Consider the following 19663-nt stretch of genomic DNA (forward strand, 5'->3'; position numbering starts at 1 on the left):
TCACTTTGAGAGTAAGCTGACTTGTACTTCGGACAGTGACACAAGTTTTGTAATTTTAGCTGTTTACGAAAACATTCAGGATACAATCATATAATCAATATGGACTTAAAGTGCAGACTCTCAGCTGTAATTTGAGGATTCACATCCGAATTGGAGTAAGAGTTTAGGAATTACAGATCTTTAATACGTAGCCGCCTCTTTTTCAAGGGACCAAAAGTAATTGGACAATTGACTTAGAAGACTGCAAAAAAACAAAAAAAAAAAAACAAGGCTGCATGGGCTCTTCCCTCAGTAACCTGTCGTCAATTGAGCATTTAAGAGGTCTGGAGTTGATTCCAGGTGTGGCGTTTTAAGAAAAACCCCTTCACAACATCCACCAAGTGAAGAACACGCTCCAGGAAGTAGGTGCATCCATATCTAAGTCTACCATAAAGAGAAGACTTCAGTAGAGTAAATACAAAGGATTCACCATAAGGTGCAAACCATTAATCAGCCTCAAAAATAGAAAGGCCAGAATTGACTTTGCCAAAAAAAACACCTGAAGAAGTCAGCCCAGTTCTGAAACAGCATTCTCTGGACGGATGAGACTAAGATCAACCTGTACCAGAATGATGAGAAGAAGAAAGTTAGGAGAAGAATTGGAGCAGCTCATGATCCAAAGCACACCACATCTTCTGTTAAACATAGTAGAGGCAGTGTGATGGCATGGGCATGCATGGCTTCCAATGGCACTGAGTCACTTGTGTTTATTGATGATGTTACAAAAGACAGAAGCAGCCGGATGAATTCTGAAGTGTATAGGGATATACTTTCTGCTCAGATTTAGCCAAATGCAGCAAAGTTGATTGGACGGCGCTTCACAGTCCAGATGGACGATGATCCAAAACATACTGGAAAAGCAACCCAGGAGTTTTTTAATGCAGAGAAGTGGAATATTTTGCAATGGCCGAGTCAATCACTCAATCTCAACCCAATTGAGCCTGCATTTCACTTGCTCAAGACAAAACTGAAGGCATAAAGACACAAAAATTTGCAACAACTGAAGACAGTTGCAGAAAAGTCCCGGCACACAAGGAGGAAAGGTGTTTGATCATGTCAATGGGTTCCAGACTTCAGGCAGTCATTGCCTGCAAAATATTCTCAAGAAGACATTGCAAAGTAAAATTTTACTTGGGTTTATGTTTATTTGTCCAATTACTTTTGAGCCCCTGAATTGAGGAGCATTTGTATAAAAATAGCTACAATTCCTACATGTTTAATCACATATTTTTGTTCAACCCCTTGAATTAAACCTTAAAATCTGCACTTGAATTCTGTTGTAGCTGTTTCATTTCAAATCTAATGTGGTGGCATGCAGAGCCCAAATCATGAAGATTGTGTCACTGTCCAAATATTTCTGGGCCTAACCCTACGTGTTATTTGTGCGATTTTGTTGATTTCACAGTTTGTATTGGCTGTTTAATGCGAAATAACTGAATGAAATCTAAGGAAATCATGGAAATTACAAAAGTTTTACGGTCAGTATATGTGCGCTTTCATAGCACTTCTCTCTCCGATAATTAATATTCGCACCACATGCCTTGGTGAGCTTTCCAGTTGAGCGTCTCCCTCCGCCGCATATAGAGCCGCCTGAACGGAAGCGGCGCCAGTCAGTAAGTAAGTCTGCTTCAGAAGAGGGAGGTTGCTGCCACTTTCAGCCTGTTTCTTTTCGTTTCATTTTTTACCCCCCCCCTTCCCACCGGCGATCTCAACCCTTTTCAGCACCAGTCAGCTGGAATAAACCAAAAAAAAAAACAAAAAAAAACATAAAATCCCGACGTGCCCTGCACCCGATGTGAAGAAGACAGCGAAGAAAAGGACGTGAAATAAACCAGAAAAGCAATGGGGTTGATCCGAGTGCTGCTGGGGACTTTACATTATCTGGGACTCTACGTGCAACTTAGTGTTTCCGCGAGGCAGACTGGACACGGCGAGGTGGAGAATCACATCTCTGGAAACGGTAGGCTTAAGTTCCGTTACACCCGTCTCTCATCTGCGGGGGGAAAAGACGGTGCGTTCGGTAAGCGGTGCCATCTGCGCACAAAAAGGGCGGCGGTGGTGCCGAAGAAGGAATCGAGCGCAGCGCAAACGCTGACAGGCAAATGGTGACGGTGTTGCGCAAACGAGTGCGACACTCTTTGTGTTACTACTTCGATTTGTCACGGCGTCGGAGTCTCGGTGTGTGTTTTAACAGATATGCCTTTGCAAAAAAAAAACCTCAGCTGAGTCCAAGAGAGAGGAGTCAGGTTGGGAGTTTTGCGCACTTCTGGTTGGGGGGGAGAAAAAACAAAACAAAACAAAAACAGCGTCTGTTGAAGCCGGGGGGGGGTTTGGGATGTTTTCATCTGATTGTTGGATGTAAGGGCTTTCTTTCCCTTTTGCATCGTATCACCTGGTCTCTCACGGGGCCCTTCTCATGACCACACACACACACACACACACACACGGTTTTGTGCCAGTGGGTTTTGCTTCGCCGGTCACTCGCCACAGGTGTCCCACTGTCAGACGTGACAGCACAGCTCGGTTTCATATAAAGTGGGGACTGAGAGGATGGCACTCCTGCATGTCCTTGAGCTGTGACTCGTTTCCAACTCTGTCTCAGCAGCTGCGGCCATGCAGCAACACGTTGCGTCCAAAAGTAGCATTTTGATAATGCTGTGCTTCCCTAATGGTCATTGTCTGTAACAATACAGTTTCTCGCCTAGATTTCTTTTGTTTTACATTTCTGTTTATGAAATCGACATTTGTTCCTCAAACAAAATAAGTGACTTTCCCCCTAACTTATAAATACCACATTTAACTATTAATCCTCAGGATAAATGACATGGCACCATTAAGTTGAATTTCAGTGAAATTTTGTATTGCCTTTTCTTCTAACTCCCAACTTTACTCATGGGATTTTCATAGGATTCATAACTATAATGAGCCAAAAAATGCAAGCAGCAAAATTAGGATTGAGCTTATTAAATGGATGAAGAATTGTCACAATTAGATCTGGATTTATTTTTGAATGCAGCAAAGTATCTCTGAATTTGTTTTAAAAATAACGGACATGGGAGAATACTACAGTAGAGGAGGATATTCAAAATAGATCAACAGCAGGACTCGTCGGAGGATCCTGCTTATTTGGGAGGCTTCTGGTCATCTCCTGTAGCAGCATCTCAGCCTTATATGTCACTCCACATCCTTTATCTTTCACAATTATTGCTGTGGCATTTTACTGTCTTGAAGATGGATCTTAAAATGACGGGCCACCCATTTCGGCCCATTGATCTGAGCTGGGTGCGTTCAAACACGCCTAAACCTATTGGATTGCGTCAAATAGCAAATGACATTTTTCTTCTGTCACTTCAGTGCTTTCTGAATTTCCTTAGTGTTGATGATTTCAAATTTATTTTGAAATAGCAGAAAAATCCAGACATTATTTTCTCCCCATCTAGATCATAATCGATATTGGGACTTTTGTCTCCCCACTGATAAAATGGGGAAGTAGTTTCTTTTGACCCGCTAAAAGTCACACACTCTCGACGAATGTCTCTTTCCAAAACTCCCAAACAGGTTCCTGAAGATAATCAACAGACATCTGTCAGAGGAATCAATGTAGGACTTTAGAATATAAAATAATACAGAAATGTAATACAATATATTATCTAGAGGAACCATTATTTCTGGAAAGGCATTTTGGGAGATTTTGAATGTAATATTTGGGACACGACAACAGACTCGCATATTAGTCCTTTTGTTTTTGTGAGACGGTTGTCACATCTATGACAGATATATCTCTAAAATTCAATTACCTCCAACAAAACACTATAGATCGATTAAAAGGAGAAGCTAAAAGAGGGAAAAAATGTTTTTGAAGTTCAGAGTTGCTGGATATGAACATTAAGTACAAAATACTTTACACTTAACATTTTATGGCCATCAGACATGATAATAGCAATGTCTCACAGCAGGTACTTGCTTCTTAACATAAAGGAATCTGTTTTCAAGCTGAAATGTCCTTGTAGGGAGAGATATTTTGGAATATTATGTGGGCTTTTTATGGAAATGAGTGCACAGATACACTTGTTTTTGTTTAGTCCTGAGGGTAGAATGAAAGGAAAGAGGACGGCAACCAGGGATTTAAAACTTGTTCAGATGTGAGCACATTACCACATTTGTATGTTTTTTTAAATTTCCAACCAAGGTACTAAGTGGCTCTTAATTTAAAGATTAGTAAATTATTTGGAATAATGCTGTGGCACAGATTTTTTTTTGTGTGTGTGTTGTCAGTTGATTTTCCGGTATGACTGCTTCCTCAATGACTGACTCTTAATTTTGAGTAAAAGTCGGCACATCCTTGGCTCACTGAGTCATAGACCAGCACCATGAGGTCAAATGAGGAAAACCACAAAGCATTCATTTTTCTTCCTTTTTCCCAGAAAACACTGAAATATGTTTGTAGTGTTGGTTTCCGAGCCCAGGGGACTCATAATTTATCCGCCTTTCTCTTAGCTGGCCCTTTACCCGCAGGAGGAAAGGAGGGGGATGAAACAGGAGGTGAATGAAGATAAATGACAGAAAAAATGTTTGGAAATAGTTGCTTGATTTTCAAGATATCTTCAGCTGTTATTGGTCTTGATGATGATGCTTTTTCAATTAACTCCTCATTAAAGTCCAGTTACTCAGCCAGGCGATGATTTCAGCCAATCAATTGCCTTAATGAATCAAGTTAAATTACTCATTTGGCCAATAAGATACTGATACTGTTCAACAAATTAAGCAGATCTAATGCGACAGCAGTATCAAAACAATAATCCCCTTAAGACCTGGGAAACAGCACGTACTATATATACACATATCTGGTCTCTTTCCATCTTCATCACCAGAGAAATGTACTTTGGTCTTAAATCCATTCTGACTCTAATCACTTGGACTAGTTTGGTGTAGCAGAATCTTCTATGTTGCCTTCGCTGGCTTCAGGCATGGCTGCCCCTCTGTACCAGGTCACAGCTTGATGGGGATGAACAGGCCTTTTTTTTTTTTTTTTTTTTTTTTAAAGAAAAACGCTACTCACAGCTCGAGAAATTCATCATAACCATGTATTAAAATGATGAGGGGTTGAATCACACCATGTAGCAATTTGGAAAAAAAAAAAAAAATCAATATATACATGAAATAATACATTTTTAGATGATTGAATTTGAATAATAATACACTTAGCTACTTGTAACCCCCACACATGCTTGAATTAATAAATCAAATTTGGGTGGAAAATTCAGAAATAAACTTGGGCAAAAATCATAACATTTTCACAAAAAAAAACAAATCCACAACCATTTACATTTAGCACTGTCAAATGCAGTCCAATGCAATGCATCTCTGACAGAAGCAGCAGCTTGAGGGCTTTACTTCTGTCTTCTGGAGAATTCTGTCTCCCGAAGACTCCAAATGTGGCGGTCTGCTCTGCACCTCCCCCCCTAAGCCCCTCTTCACTGTGATGTGGAGTTTGACATGACAGTGGGGGTTCATACAATGTCACAGTGGTGAGGAGTGCATCCTGCCAGTGTCACAGACAGCGTCTCATTACCGCTACAAGTATGGAGCACAGCCATTAAAATGGACACAAAGCTGAGACACACTGTTATGACTCCAAACTTCTGCTTTTTCTTCCGTTTTTATTTCGGCATTTGAAAATGTTCCCAGCATCTGAGCACTGAGATTGCATACCAGTCAAATAAAACTGGAGTAATAGGCAAAAGGCAGCAATGAAACATTTTCTCATACTATAATAGAATTTCAAAAATCAACAGTTAAAATAAGCTATTTGAAAAAGGTTTCAGTTTCATGAATAACATTATTTGGACTCTTGTATTGAAGAGTACGAATATTTAAAAAGAATATCAAAGTAAAGCTGTAATAATAAAAAAAAAAAAAGATAGTTCTGAATATTACGGTTTGACATCTTGTCAGGCAAGGTGTTCACTTATTTGATCCAAGTAAGAGGTTGCTCTCTATGATATTTTCTTTACAACCTAAGGGAGACACTAATAGCGTGGCAGGATTTGAGAGACCGTTTCAAACATATGAGTAAGGTTTCTTACTGAAAAAACACAAACTTCACACGGGATATCCAGATATTGATTGTTGGTACACAAACCAATGAAATGAAAACAATGTGATTATTCCTGAAATGTTGCATTCACAAGATTAGTATGGTGCTGAGTGCACAGTATCTTTGACCTGAGATCATAATCCTCTTAACTGCACATTCTTAAATGCTAGTGGACATTTTTGCAAGGTTTTGAGAAATTTTACGAGGATTTCTCATGATATAAAGTGGATAACTTAATAATAAAATGCCCCCACCTGCAAGTGTCTCAGAAGGAGGAAAAAAGAATTTCTTCATGCCTGTATTTGTCACAAATTTCATTTTAAGTGATCGTCTTGTGATCCCCCTATTGTTTTGCATCCCACTTTGGGAATCAAGATTAAACAACGTAGATTCCTGTGGAGAAGCCCGTCTATCAGGCAAAGCGCTGATGACTCATATGTACCTGAGCATGACTCACCAATGAGCTTTAGCCTCCAATGCCTCCTGCGCTTGCATGTTTTATTCAAGTGCAGAATTGTTACGCAACACCAGTGCCACAGAAACAGGGACAATTGAACTTGAATAAGAAATATTTTAAAGGCTGTTGCACAAAATTACCAGGGTGAGAGTCACATTTCATGACTTGTATCAGAAAAATGTATCCCTGAGAAGATCTCTGACATGACTGATTCTTCTGAAATAATTTTTTATGATGTGTTTGTACAGTTTGTATCTATAGACACATAAACACGTGATTAGGCTTCAGCCTAAAGTTAGAGAGTTCAGCAATGTGAGCAGACCCTCCCCTTGGTATTTGTTGCTTAAAACCAAAATAATCCCTTCATTCACGGTTTCCTCAGAAATTGCCTCCATATTTTCTGAGGAATCAAACCTTAATGTGTATTGTGTTTGTACTAGTGTGTTTTGTACTGGCATCCTTTGGTGATTTCAGGCTGTTTCCCATAATTCGTACAGCGAGACACCATGATACCTGCCCTTCTTTTCTCTTCTTCTCTTCTCTGTGCAGCAGTAAGAAAATAGGAAATACTTTCCCAGTGGTTAGCTTGTATTGGTAGCCGACCTCTGTCAGTGGCAATTTAACACAGGGCCCTAACACACTGTTATACACCATGTAAGTTCATCACATTAAGACACATCAATGTGAATTAATTGCAGAATTTGCCCAAAATCAATGTATCTCCTGCTATGAAATGATTCAGCACATAATGGGTTGGTTGAGGTAAATAGAAATATGATAATGTTTTTAGATGACTCCCCATGTTTATTCTTGACTGACAATCAATAAACTTGGTCATTTCATAAAAAAAAAAATTTGATATCAAAGAAGTCTTTTTACACACCTGTGCATTGCATCATAATAACTGAACCATGTAAAGTCAATCAGCGCTATATTTCCGTTTTATAGTCCTCTAGTATGTAATTTAAGATACATTTCTTGCTCGCCAGAGAAGCCTGTGGCCCTTTTACACTCGCTGTCTGCCTGTCAGTGTCATTTAATGCTGTGTTTCTCAGAAAGAGACATGAAAATGGGAGAAGAGGGAAATTGTCAGAACAGAAAAAAAGGAGGGACGGGTGTGAAAGTGGGGGAGGAGGTAGGCGGGAGCGACAGGCTGACAGTTTTAAAGCTTGTTGGTGCTCAGCGGTCGGTACAGCCATGTATTTAGGTCCCGACCTAACTCCTCACTTGGCAGACAAGTGCTGCAGGGCAGTCAGGGATAAACTACAGAGAGCTGAAAAATTATTACTGTAGCTGCCCCTTCCTTCCACACGATGCACAGCTCGACTGGCAACGGATATAAAAATCAATCTATTGCCTATGCCTGCATATATTTTGTGAGCAAAATAAACTCAAAGTTATAATCCTTGTCATGTTGCTATTATTAGGTGCCGCTTTTGCAGCTTTCTGCATAAGAACGCTTACATGATTATGTGTAGAGAGGACAATGTGACATTTATCACATGTAAGGAGCCCATTATTCATTTCATTTAGATGTTCCTGAAAATTAAAAGCATAAAGCACAATATATATTGCAATGATGAATTGGGTGAATTTATGTAGCACTTCTCCTTCAACAGCTACCAGTCAAGGTCTTTTTTAAAACATGGAATGTACCATACAGGGAGGCGAATAATGAACAGTGACCTGGATTTTTATAGTAATGGTTTTCACTTGCATTTATATGCATTTTCAATTGTTACAACTGTTTAAGTGTGACTTTCCTTGCATGAACCCTTCAAACCAATCTTCCATTGGATGGGAAACAGCATTATTATGCTGCCATGTAGTCAAAGATGACAAATGCACTTTGTCCAGAAAATATAGACATTTTTTTAATACATTTGTAAGGAAACCCAGTCAATAAGTAAGGTACTTCTACCAGATTACATATTAAGACACAAATTCTGGAGTTACCAGTCTACTTGAAGAGGAATGGATAGATGCTCTACTAAATCCCCATATTTCCATCTTTGATGTCTTCTTATTTTAATGATATGTTCAGTTTTGTCTTCTTGATCACGATCAACCTAACAGGAGCTTGTCTTTGATGCAAAAACCCATCCTTTAAATGAGCCTTGAAGACGTGACCCACATAGCAACTTGATTCCAAATGCAGAGTTTACTAAGAGACAGACTTCATTCATTAATGAGGGAAGTTGCCTTTTTGACAGCAAGTTTTTTTGGATCAGGTATCACGTAGTACTTGACCAGAATAACATTACATATACCAGTACTCTCTCTGTTTTTATGAGAGTTGTTTCTGTTTGATGCAGTGTGTCATGATTTGAGCCGACAGTAATTTATATATTTCTTTTTTATAGTAGTTATAGAATTACCTGATTATTTAACTTTTGTGCGTGCTTGCATATGTGTTGGTCTGTGTGTTTTTATGTGAGATTGCACACATTTATGTTCATCTGCGTGTATGTTTGTGCGCATGTGAGGGTCCAAGTGTGCACCCTTGCATCATGTTCAATTTGCCGGCATTGTATCGATTTGCTTCTCACTGTAGAAAATAATGCACCGCCTTTTAACTTGGCATGTTCTCTTCAACATAAATATTTGTTCAACATAAGATCCGCTTAGTGTCCCAAGTGAGAAAAAAATATCTAAAAAAGACAGGTTAATAAGGTGATTGATTTTCTTAAGAAAATGTCAGGCGGTATAATTTTTTTTTTGTCATCAATATGCCCCATCCGACTCATCATAATCAGAATTTCCATCCACAGTCTTGTCGGCTACCTTTTTCAATGCTGAAAGGGATACAACAGAGAGAAGGGATACAAACTAAATGTTAATTTTTTAAGCTTTAAATTCTGTGTAGTTTTTAAATGTTTTGTTAGCATCGACTAACTTGAACCATCTGCTTTTATACTGAACAAACATCTGCTTTTACTTCTTATGATATTGCTTTAATTTTTGTACCCAAAAATTGTTGAGTTTTCAGCTTCTCTTATATGTGGTGGAAATTGAAATGGATATTCAATAAAAGATGTTAACAAATGTTTTTTGGTATAAAAAGACATTGCTTAAATCCAATTTTTATATCTTAAAGCCTTGATTTGAGGAGTCATTTACAATCATTCCGTTCATTTTCCCCCATGGGAAATTTCAACACAAATCTACGTCTAATTCATCATTATTTTTCTTGCTTGCTTTTATATCAAATAATAGCCATTAGTGCACTCATCCAACAATTTGTGATTAGTTGTTTTTTTATGATTTTATAAATTGATGATGTCTTTAATACATTCTTAATAAGAAAACATTTATAAGATATGCCGAAAATAAATGAAAGTCAGTGCCCATTGACCATACTCAATGGCTATGTCAGAATGTGGAAGAATTTGTATATTTGATTTATATATCTACTCTGCTAAATAAAGTGAAAACTCTAAAATCACACTCCTTAGATCTAAATGAATGAAAAATTCTTAGTAAATACTTTGTTCTTTACGTAGTTGAATGTGCCGACAACAAAATCACACAAAAATTATCAATGGAAATCAAATGGAGGTCTGGATTATTTATGATATTGAAATATATAAATGGGTTCAAAATCAAGGAAATGTCGGTTAAACGGACAATTAGTCACCTCAATATAGAGATGGTGTGTGTGTGTGTGTGTGTGTGTGTGTGTGTGTGTGTGTGTGTGTGTGTGTGTGAGTGTGTGAGTGTGTGAGTGTGTGAGTGTGTGAGTGTGTGAGTGTGTGTGTGTGTGTGTGTGTGTGTGTGTGTGTGTATATATATACATATATATTACATACATATATTATATATATATAATATATATATATATATGCATAAATATATATTTATGTATGCATATATAGATTCTATATTCTGTGTCTCAATACTTTATGAGTAGTATTATCTGTACTACTTAATGGCATATCTAAGACTTCAACAGCATTCCTACTCATTGCTTTACAATTTGAACCTTCGTTACCCTCCATCATTCTTTCTTTTCATCATTCTTTCCCTCACCTGCTGAAGTTTGCCATGTGTACTAAACTCAGAGGTCTCTTCCTTCCTTTTCCTTCTATCAGAAATCTCTTTAAAATGGCACAAACAAGCTGCAGGGTCGACCTGCAGTCAAGGACTCTCCCTCTGTCTTTCTCCATAAGTGCCTTCTGCTACAATCGTCCTTCAGTCTCTTGCAGAGGACTTCACTAGTGTGTGTGTGTGTGTGTGTGTGTGTGTGTGTGTGTGTGTGTGTGTGTGTGTGTGTGTGTGTGTGTGTGTGTGTGTGTGTGTGTGTGTGTGTGTGTGTGTGTGTGTGTGTGTGTGTGTGTGTGTGTGTGTTTATGGATTTACTTGGGAGGAGAAACGATAGCAAGCAGCTTTGAGCGCCAATCCAAAGCTGCACTTTCTCTGAGGTGTCCCTCTATGAAACTCATCTCTAAGACTTATCATCCTGTGTGTGTGTGCGTGTGTGCGTGTGTGCGCGTGTGCGTGTGCGTGCGTGCGTATGGGAGTTTTCTCACTTTGTGTAATATATGATAAAGACGGCTTTGAGACAAATAATTGTTTGTGTGTGTGTGTGTGTGTGTGTGTGTGTGTGTGTGTGCGTGCGTGCGTGCGTGTGTGTGTGTGTGTGTGTGTGTGTGTGTGTGTGTGTGTGTGTGTGTGTGTGTGTGTGTGTGTGTGTGTGTGTGTGTGTGTGTGTGTGTGTGTGTGTGTGTGTGTTCAAGAGATGGACAGGGAAAGACTATTCCCTCTATTGCACTCGGCATGATGATGTTGGGGGAAGTGCTCTGCAATGAAGACTTGTCTGAGAGAGTGTTGCTTATCTTCCATTAGACACATTACTGCCAACGTTGCCATCAAAGGGGAGTCACACACATAAACACACACGCACACACACACACACACACACGCACGCTTCTCCTGGGGAGGCACTTGGCAGGATTCATATGTTGGCAGTCTCTCTGAGGGAGTGAAGAAGGGGAGAAAAGCAAAAGAGGAGAATGTGATGTATCCAGTCCTGGATCAGTCGTTTGCAGCTTGAAAGGCATTCTCAGCCTTTAGCCACAGCATTTACACATTTTTTTATTTTTTCCAAGTGAATTAATTTTATTAATACTACTGTTTCTATGGGTATAATTTGCATTTTAGATTCACCTGCCTATTTAGACTGTCTTTATGAATTGTCCTCATTATCAATTAATCAAATAGTATTCATTTTATTGCAGTCCTGCGTTATATCGCATGTATCAAAACAAGCTCTGTCTTCCTGAAAGACTGCACTATAAGAGTGACAACAGACAGTTCTAAGAAATGGAAGCAAAAAGCATTTTTTTCTTGTTTGTTACATTCTACATGAATCAAGGGTACAGTACAAAAGCCCTCATTGCTTTCTAATCTGTTTCTAATGTAGGGTGCAATTAAGAGGCTGCCCATTACTCGATTTATAGCTCAACACTGCTGAGACTTATAAAAATAATCACCCATTGTGCTCATACCATAGGACACATATCGTTGGCTGCCATGTATTATTCATATCACCAGCTACTCCGAAGACCCTAAGATGCGGTTTTATTGCAATACTTATTTGCACACACATAGCTGAGCTGAGTTACCTAAGCGAGCCATGATTATTTAAATATTCATTATGCTGTTTTTCATTTTCCTTGTAAAACTTTCTGCCTCATAATATTGTCATGTTAAAGGCTGGGCTATACTGAGAAAAATAGATTTGAATATTTACAGTATATTTCAAGGGGACCATATTTCATAGTATCGAAACATGATGAGATCTCCAGCAGTAATATCAATAAATTAAATTTTCCTTTACTGAGGCGATCGCAATGTTTTGTGTTTCAAGACATAATTCTCTGCATAAAGATCAATTTCAGAACAAACCATAGTCCAGCAGAAGAAGAATAAGTGTATTAAGCTTCAGGAATGATCGGGGTAATAAGACAGTGATATGAACATCACATTACATTAATTTCAAAGGGTTCGAATGTCTTGATTTAAAGAAATATTGTAAATATTATATATTAAAGGAATATTTATGACTGCTATGAAACTCACTTGCAAAGTGACATAAGCATGAAGGAACACCCTGTGCTGCATTCTGCAGCATAATGCATTTTAGTTTTGTTATTAGACTATCGCTCTGTGTTTCAGTTACCTTGCAAACAAAAAACATCCACCGTTGATTCATCAAGTAAGTAGCAGTAGTGCCTCCTTCGTTGCTAGGAAAATATACTAATTGGCGGAAAAATTTTACCGTCAACCCCTAAAACATGAACACTGAAGACTTTAGCCACTGATATTTTTTTTTTAGCCCTCAGCGACTTAAACGGTGGTTAAAAATAATTAATTGTTGCACCTGTTTCAGACTATCAAAAGATTATCAAACCAGGAAATTCAATGCCAGTACTTTGATGGGAAATTACACAAATGAAGACAATCCAAAGGAAAATCCGAGTTTGTCCCTTGCGAAACTCCGTATGAGATGAGATGATGAGATGAGAACAACTTTATTTATCCCGAAGGAAATTGTTGTGCCAGAGTTTCAAGTAAAAAACATTACTGTAATAGATAATAGTATAAAAAAGTATCAATGTAGTATCAATAGTATCAATGCCACCTCTTATAATACCTCTTTTTTTTTGTTCATGTTTTGCAATAGCATCATCAGTACATATAATCATGATTCACTCACAGAAACACACCCAAGTATGTCAGTGACAAAACTGAGTGCAAAACTATCATGTACATGAATATAAAGTCTGTTTGAAATTGATATATTGTCATGATACATCTTCACACAATGATACTCGTAAATAGCCTGTAATAACTAGCCGCATCCGATGATCAAGACATCTATATAAATTCTGTAATATATAAATGATATGTTATATAAATTAAATTCTGAATTGTTACTACTGTAACGTGACGTTGAAATAATCAGAGCAACAACTGCCATCAATACAAAAAAAAACTTATGCAGTGGGTGTTCCTAAACTGACCTCACAAACTACATTTAGCCAAATATCAACCTTAAGTCAACATCTGTGTCCAGTTGGGAGCTGCTGGCAAATTATATAGAACTGATTGATCAGATATTTTAGATGAAGGAATTTTATCTGACAAACAACTGTATGTACACTTCCACCTTGAAAGGGACTGAACATGTTCATCCTGTTTGATTCACGCAGAGAATTCCACTGGGATGTCCTTTAGCGCAGCAGGATAGACTCAAGGGAATTTTAGACACACGCACTCCTCAATATTTAGACCTAAAAATTAATTCTTTATCTGGGAAGCTTATTTTGTTCTTGAAAGTTTCCCTACAAAAAACAATAACATTTTCCCATAAGAATTGGGAAAATAGAGGATAGACTCGAACACAATATTGACTGATACAATAAAAATGTATAGGTAATTGCTTTCTGTACTATTCCAAAGTGCTCTGAAAGCTATGAAAGAATGCTGTTATGATATATTTTGATAAATTAGATTCTTTTTTTTTTTTTTTTTGATGTAGCTTATTTTAGTGCAGGGGTGGGCAAACTTTTTGGCTCAGGAGTTGTATTGAATTTTAAAAATTGACAGGCGGGCCGGGTCAGCACAATATACGATACATATAAAAAAAAAACCAACCAAAAAAACGCATGTCTTAACAGCACATATCAGACTTATCTGAAATTTGCTTTGAAAATAAAACCAGCTTTGTTATGAAGGCTCTGACATTTGTTTGCAATTCATGCACAAACCAGTTTTTCCCTTGTAGCCTCACGTCCAGCTCATTCATGTGTGTCAGTATGTCCACAGTAAAGGCTAAATCACAAAGTCAATCTGTGTCATCCAGCTCAGGAAAATTCTCAAGTAGCTCCAAAAATGAAATAATCTCCTGTTTGAGATCCCACATTCATTGATCCAATCATTCGATCATTCACATCAAGTGTGAATTCTTGACCAATCTTTGGCGGGCCGGATAAAAAAGACCAACGCACCGGATATGGCCCGCAGGCCGTAGTTTGCCCATCCCTGCTTTTGCCACACCTCATTTTTATCTTAACCGTTTTTAATTCCATTATGTGAGTAAAAAGAAAACCTCGTATGTCTAACTTTTCTCCCACACTGCTTTGAAAATTGACATTTTAAGGGGAGTTATACTGGATAAAGCTTACTCTCAATATGTATTTGTATTTTCAGGACATTCTTGTTCTTACTGATTTTTTTTACCATGGCAACTGTCTCCCCTCGATTTTTTGATCATTAGGAACGATATAGTTTCTATCTACATACAGTCATGTTATGTCAGTCCTTTGAAATCAACCTATCAAATAATCAGCAGGCAGCATCCCATGACTTCTAGCATCTGGGTGAAACTACCTTTGAAGTCAATCTTAATGTGTTTGGTTTTTTCTTTGCCTTTCATGTGTCTGATACTGAAGCATTAACATGTACAGTTAGATGATTTTATGAAGCCCTATTTCAAGGAACGCCTGGAAAAGGTTGCATTATTTATGTATAAAAAAACTCACACTCAGTCATGTCTTTGATGTTTTTCTTTCTACAGCTAATCTGTTTTGTTTTTTTTTTACTTGAGGCCTAGCACACAATATTGTGTCAAGTTTGTAGGATATGCCTATATTTTTTCCAATGTTCTGTATGGTTATGTGTAATGGATGCATTCAATCATGTTTCTGTAAAGATCAGACGATAAAGAATCAGAAAAATCACTCAAAGGTAGAGGAGCCATGGGCACCATGACATGTCTTCTTCCTATAAATAGAAGACAAACAATTAAAGCGAGACATAATCATTCCGTGGTTATGTTTTTTTAAAAACTATAATGTGCTGTACCTTAAAGAATTTTTTCGATAGTTTTTTTTTTTTTTTTTTTTTTACAACTACTTTTCCTATTACATGTGTTTACAAATGGAAGCACAAATGTAGATCTGATTCGTAGTCATTAGTCATTGTTCACACACACTAACTGCAGAAATGATCTGCGATTAAATTCCAATCTGACACACAGGCGCAAAAAAGGGAGCGGAGCATGATTTCTTAATCCATACGCTCCTGCTTTTTTTTTTTTGTGGAGAAAATTGGAATACGACATTAGGGCCTCCCCTGCCATTTAAAGACAATATTTTTGAAGATTTCAGCCACTACTCCACCGACAGAGTTGTGGATGAGTTGATTTGATCGGTCAGTTTTAACCTGGAATGTAAAAACCAAAAATAAGACGCTCATCGAATAGAGAAATGCCTACAGTAAGTGTAGCTTCCCCAAGTGGTCACAGAAGAATTGGGCAGCTCCAGCTCTCATATTGCTCTCTTGATCTCACTATATTTTGAACTGAGTCTGACCTCAAGCTCGGGAGCAGCAGCTCTGTCCAGGTGTTCGGTCAAATTGCTGTAAAACAACTTTCCATGGCCTTTCCATGAATGCCTGGATTTCATTGGTAGGTAAAGAACAAATTTGTAAAGGCAACCAGTCACTCAGCAAGCCATCATGCCCTTTGTTTCTGATGTGAATCCTGGATCTTTGATTTCAATTTGTCTAACCAAAATATACATATCATACTTAAAGTAAATATGATTTTGTTCTGTCAGGCATGATGCAGTGCTGGTTTCTGATTTTGTTTTTTAGCCTGTAATTTAAATTTACATATTTTATTTATTTATTTATTCATGTATTTATTTATCTATTTAAAAGTTTGTTTTTATTATTTATTTATTATTTTATTGAAACTTTACTCAATTTCAAATGAGCTCCCAAAGTGGTGGACACACAAAGGCATCTGTGCGCAAGAAATCAGAAGGAAAAAATATTTTTGCCCATTATCACTATAATTGTTATAAACAAAAACTTATTTGAATTAAATTAAAAGAATGACGTTGCAGGAAATCAACTGTACAGGCTCTACAACACAACAAAAAAAATGTGTGAAACCTAGATTAAATTAAAATATAAAATAGTGTATTTAGAAAGCTGCACTGCAAACATTCTACATAATTTTGTGGGGAGATTTTTTTTTTTTCCAGCACTCCCCAATGCTCTTCGCTTGAGGCCATCTGAATATGACTCATTATCAGCAAATAGCTTTATTCGCTTTATTGCATGTTTTGGAACATTAACGCCGAATAGATGAGCTTTGCGCCCCATTTGACTCCAGAAGGATGTTTGTCATGAGAGCTGCATGAAATAATATGTTACACCTGGATTAGTGTGTGTTAAAATTGACTGCAGGCATGTGCAAGCCTGTTTTTTTCCCACGCACATGTGTTTATAAACTTAGAAAGCAGTATAAGTGGCATGCAGCCAAAACATGGGGATATAATAGAGTTAAAATCAATCCCAAATCATCCCAAAATAAACTTTTCAATCCGAGACATTAGGAAAATGTCCTAGTGTATCATTAAAACTCGACAGGACAGAAGGGGTGTTATGATATCTGTGCGCAAGCTGTTTGCAGCAGAACCTTTAAGTTCTGCACCAGAGCTTGGGTATGTAGTCTGTACCAAAGTAACATCAACATAAAAAACAGGACACAAAGAGTCCCGGCAGGATATTGTCCAAACCATTATAATGCTTCTGGTTGCTTCTTTTCTTCCACTGACACAATGGATTCCTCAGGTGAGCTCTGAACCTGCTCCCAGGCATCCATGCGACGTTAAAGATGCTGTGATTTGTCAAAGCAGGCCACCTTCTTCCACGGTTCCATTGTCCACTTCTGATGCTCACCAGTCTAGGTGCTTTCTGCAAAGATCACGGTTCAGCATGAACCAGACCAGTCTACAACTAAACAGCATCATAAGCTATTACATTACATTACATTGCATTTGGCAGACGCTTTTATCCAAAATGACTTACAGTAGAGGACATAGGGACTGCAAATACACTTGCAAATACACGATGCACAGGAAAGCAGGGCGATTTCTTACAATTTGCTATCAGAACCAGCATTCACTTTTTCAGAAATTTTAGAGTGCTGCGTTTGAGATCGGAAGACCAACCTTTGCTCCCTATGTGCATTAGAGAGCCTTGGCCAACTGTGACCCTGGCAACTGCGAGCTTTTCACCATGGGATCAATATTTGTCTGCACAGCCCACTGCACCAAAAGGACTAAAATTTTTGGAGATGCTTTGATCAAGTCATCTAACAATCACAGTGTGGCCCTTATCAGAGTACACAAACCAAATTCTTACGTCTATCACATCAACTTTTGCTGCATATGTTTACCTGTAGCCTCAAATACCACACCCAGGCTCCTTTGTAACTACGTAATGATATGCCCTTGCCAGTGGTCATAGCATACAGATGCTTTTGATTGGTCCAATCTGTTGAAAGTAATACTGAATTGGATGACGATAATCAATTTTTTGCAGGCTGAAAACTCTCGTCAATTAGACAGTTTGATTTTTATGTGATTGAAAAAGGTTTGTAACACAGACCAACACATTAACATAAAAATCACCAATTTAAGACAGCCTTTGTTTTGGACAAGCAACATGGATTATACATAGAATTTGTACAAAAACAATTGTTGACTTGTTTTATTGAAATTATTATATTCAAATTTGATATTGAATTGTAAACAAGCACTCCATCCCCCATCACCGCTGAAATAAATTGACAATGTTTCCAGTTACGTTTGGCAGCCAATGTCTAAATCTGATAAGATTATAGATTTGGACAGTGATTATTAAAAATGAAGCATGTTTGTATTCGTAGCTCCAATCTCAGGGCAGCTGTCATTCATGTTGTGGAGACACACTGATTCTAATTCTAGACTCATTACATGCTGCAGGACTTTCCATTCAAACGGATGAAACTGAGAAAAGAGAGCAGCAATAAATGTAGTTTTCGGGCCCTTCTTTGTGGAGCGCGTACATAAACACAGCATGCTCAATTATGCGCCTTGCCCCCAGCCATTTTCAGACAGGGTTATCTATTACAGTGTCTCTGCAGTGACCAGGCCTAATTACACCACTGTGGAGAGGCTCTTTCCCACTCAGTGGTGTGTACGTATGCTGACAGAGACACGGTGTGTGTTTTTGTGCATGACCGTATTCTTTGAATTAATCTACATTCACTCGTTGCCTCTGCAATTACTAAAAGCCAGCCAAGTTAACTGACACACACACACGTGGTGGATGAAATAGGATTTAGTCCTGTTGATTCACATATTCTGTATTTAATTTTCAGCTAATAAGCTCTTGGCTATCTTTGGCATTTCTTAAGTTCTGCTGAGGTAGACAGAGTGAGACCTTAGGGCACTGAAGAATAAAACTGTGAACATGCACAAAAACATCATTTTCATTCCATATAACCAATATTTATGTAATCTACCAACAACTCTGTTCTCCAGGAAGTATGTGAGCCCACCATGTGAAAGGTTTTTCCAGGAGAAACCTTAACGCTATTTCCATGGTGCCATCATGCTATTTTAACACCATGTAGTGTCGTGTTAAGAGGTAACATAAATTTACAGCATCTTTTAAATGTGCTGCTTTATATTTTGATTCCCGTTTCATTCACAAGTTGACCTACTTGACAGTGCGGTCAAAAATGCAGGATGTACCAACTTGCTTTTTTGAGTTGAAACAGCTGCTTGTACATAATCTTGCCATCAAAGTCCCTGGCCTTAAAATATTTGTGTTGAATTTGTGTTTTTAAACAGGAATGTTTGGGAAAGATCACCAGCTCAGCACATCTGACTGGCCTTCTTGGTAAAATGACTTTGATGGCTATTAAAGTTCTCGCTGCTGTTCTTTTGCTGTGTGCAACATAAATATTACCCAATCACTTCTGTGTATTGTGGGGGTCCTGATCTCAGACAAGTTAATTTTTCGGGCTTGGGACTGGAAACATTTCAATTATCCATTGAGCGTCTAATAAATCAAATTGGTTGCCAAATTATCATTATCAGTAGTTGTAACCGTACAATCGTCACAGCCTTTTTCTGTTACCTTAAGTACGTGAACAGGAAACCCCATGAATACTGACGGAGTCCTTTGCAGCTCAGACAGGGATGCTTTAGGCTCAGCTTAGCCTT

The 19663-nt window shown here is 38.0% G+C and overlaps 1 protein-coding gene across 1 annotated transcript in view; it reads left to right on the forward strand.

The window, feature by feature from the left end:
• The first annotated feature begins 1603 nt into the window (after nt 1-1603).
• vstm2la (V-set and transmembrane domain containing 2 like a) overlaps nt 1604-19663 on the forward strand; it is a 51975-nt gene continuing 33915 nt past the window's right edge. Inside the window, exon 1 of the mRNA XM_086159708.1 lies at nt 1604-1999. Coding sequence (XP_086015834.1) covers nt 1882-1999 — 118 coding nt within the window. The 5' untranslated portion in view covers nt 1604-1881. The remainder of the gene's footprint in view (nt 2000-19663) is intronic.

Source organism: Fistularia commersonii, chromosome 14, assembly GCF_037954325.1.
Source record: "Fistularia commersonii isolate RoL2024-O1a breed Wild chromosome 14, RoL_Fcom_v1.0, whole genome shotgun sequence".
In the NCBI taxonomy this organism is placed as follows: domain Eukaryota; kingdom Metazoa; phylum Chordata; class Actinopteri; order Syngnathiformes; family Fistulariidae; genus Fistularia; species Fistularia commersonii.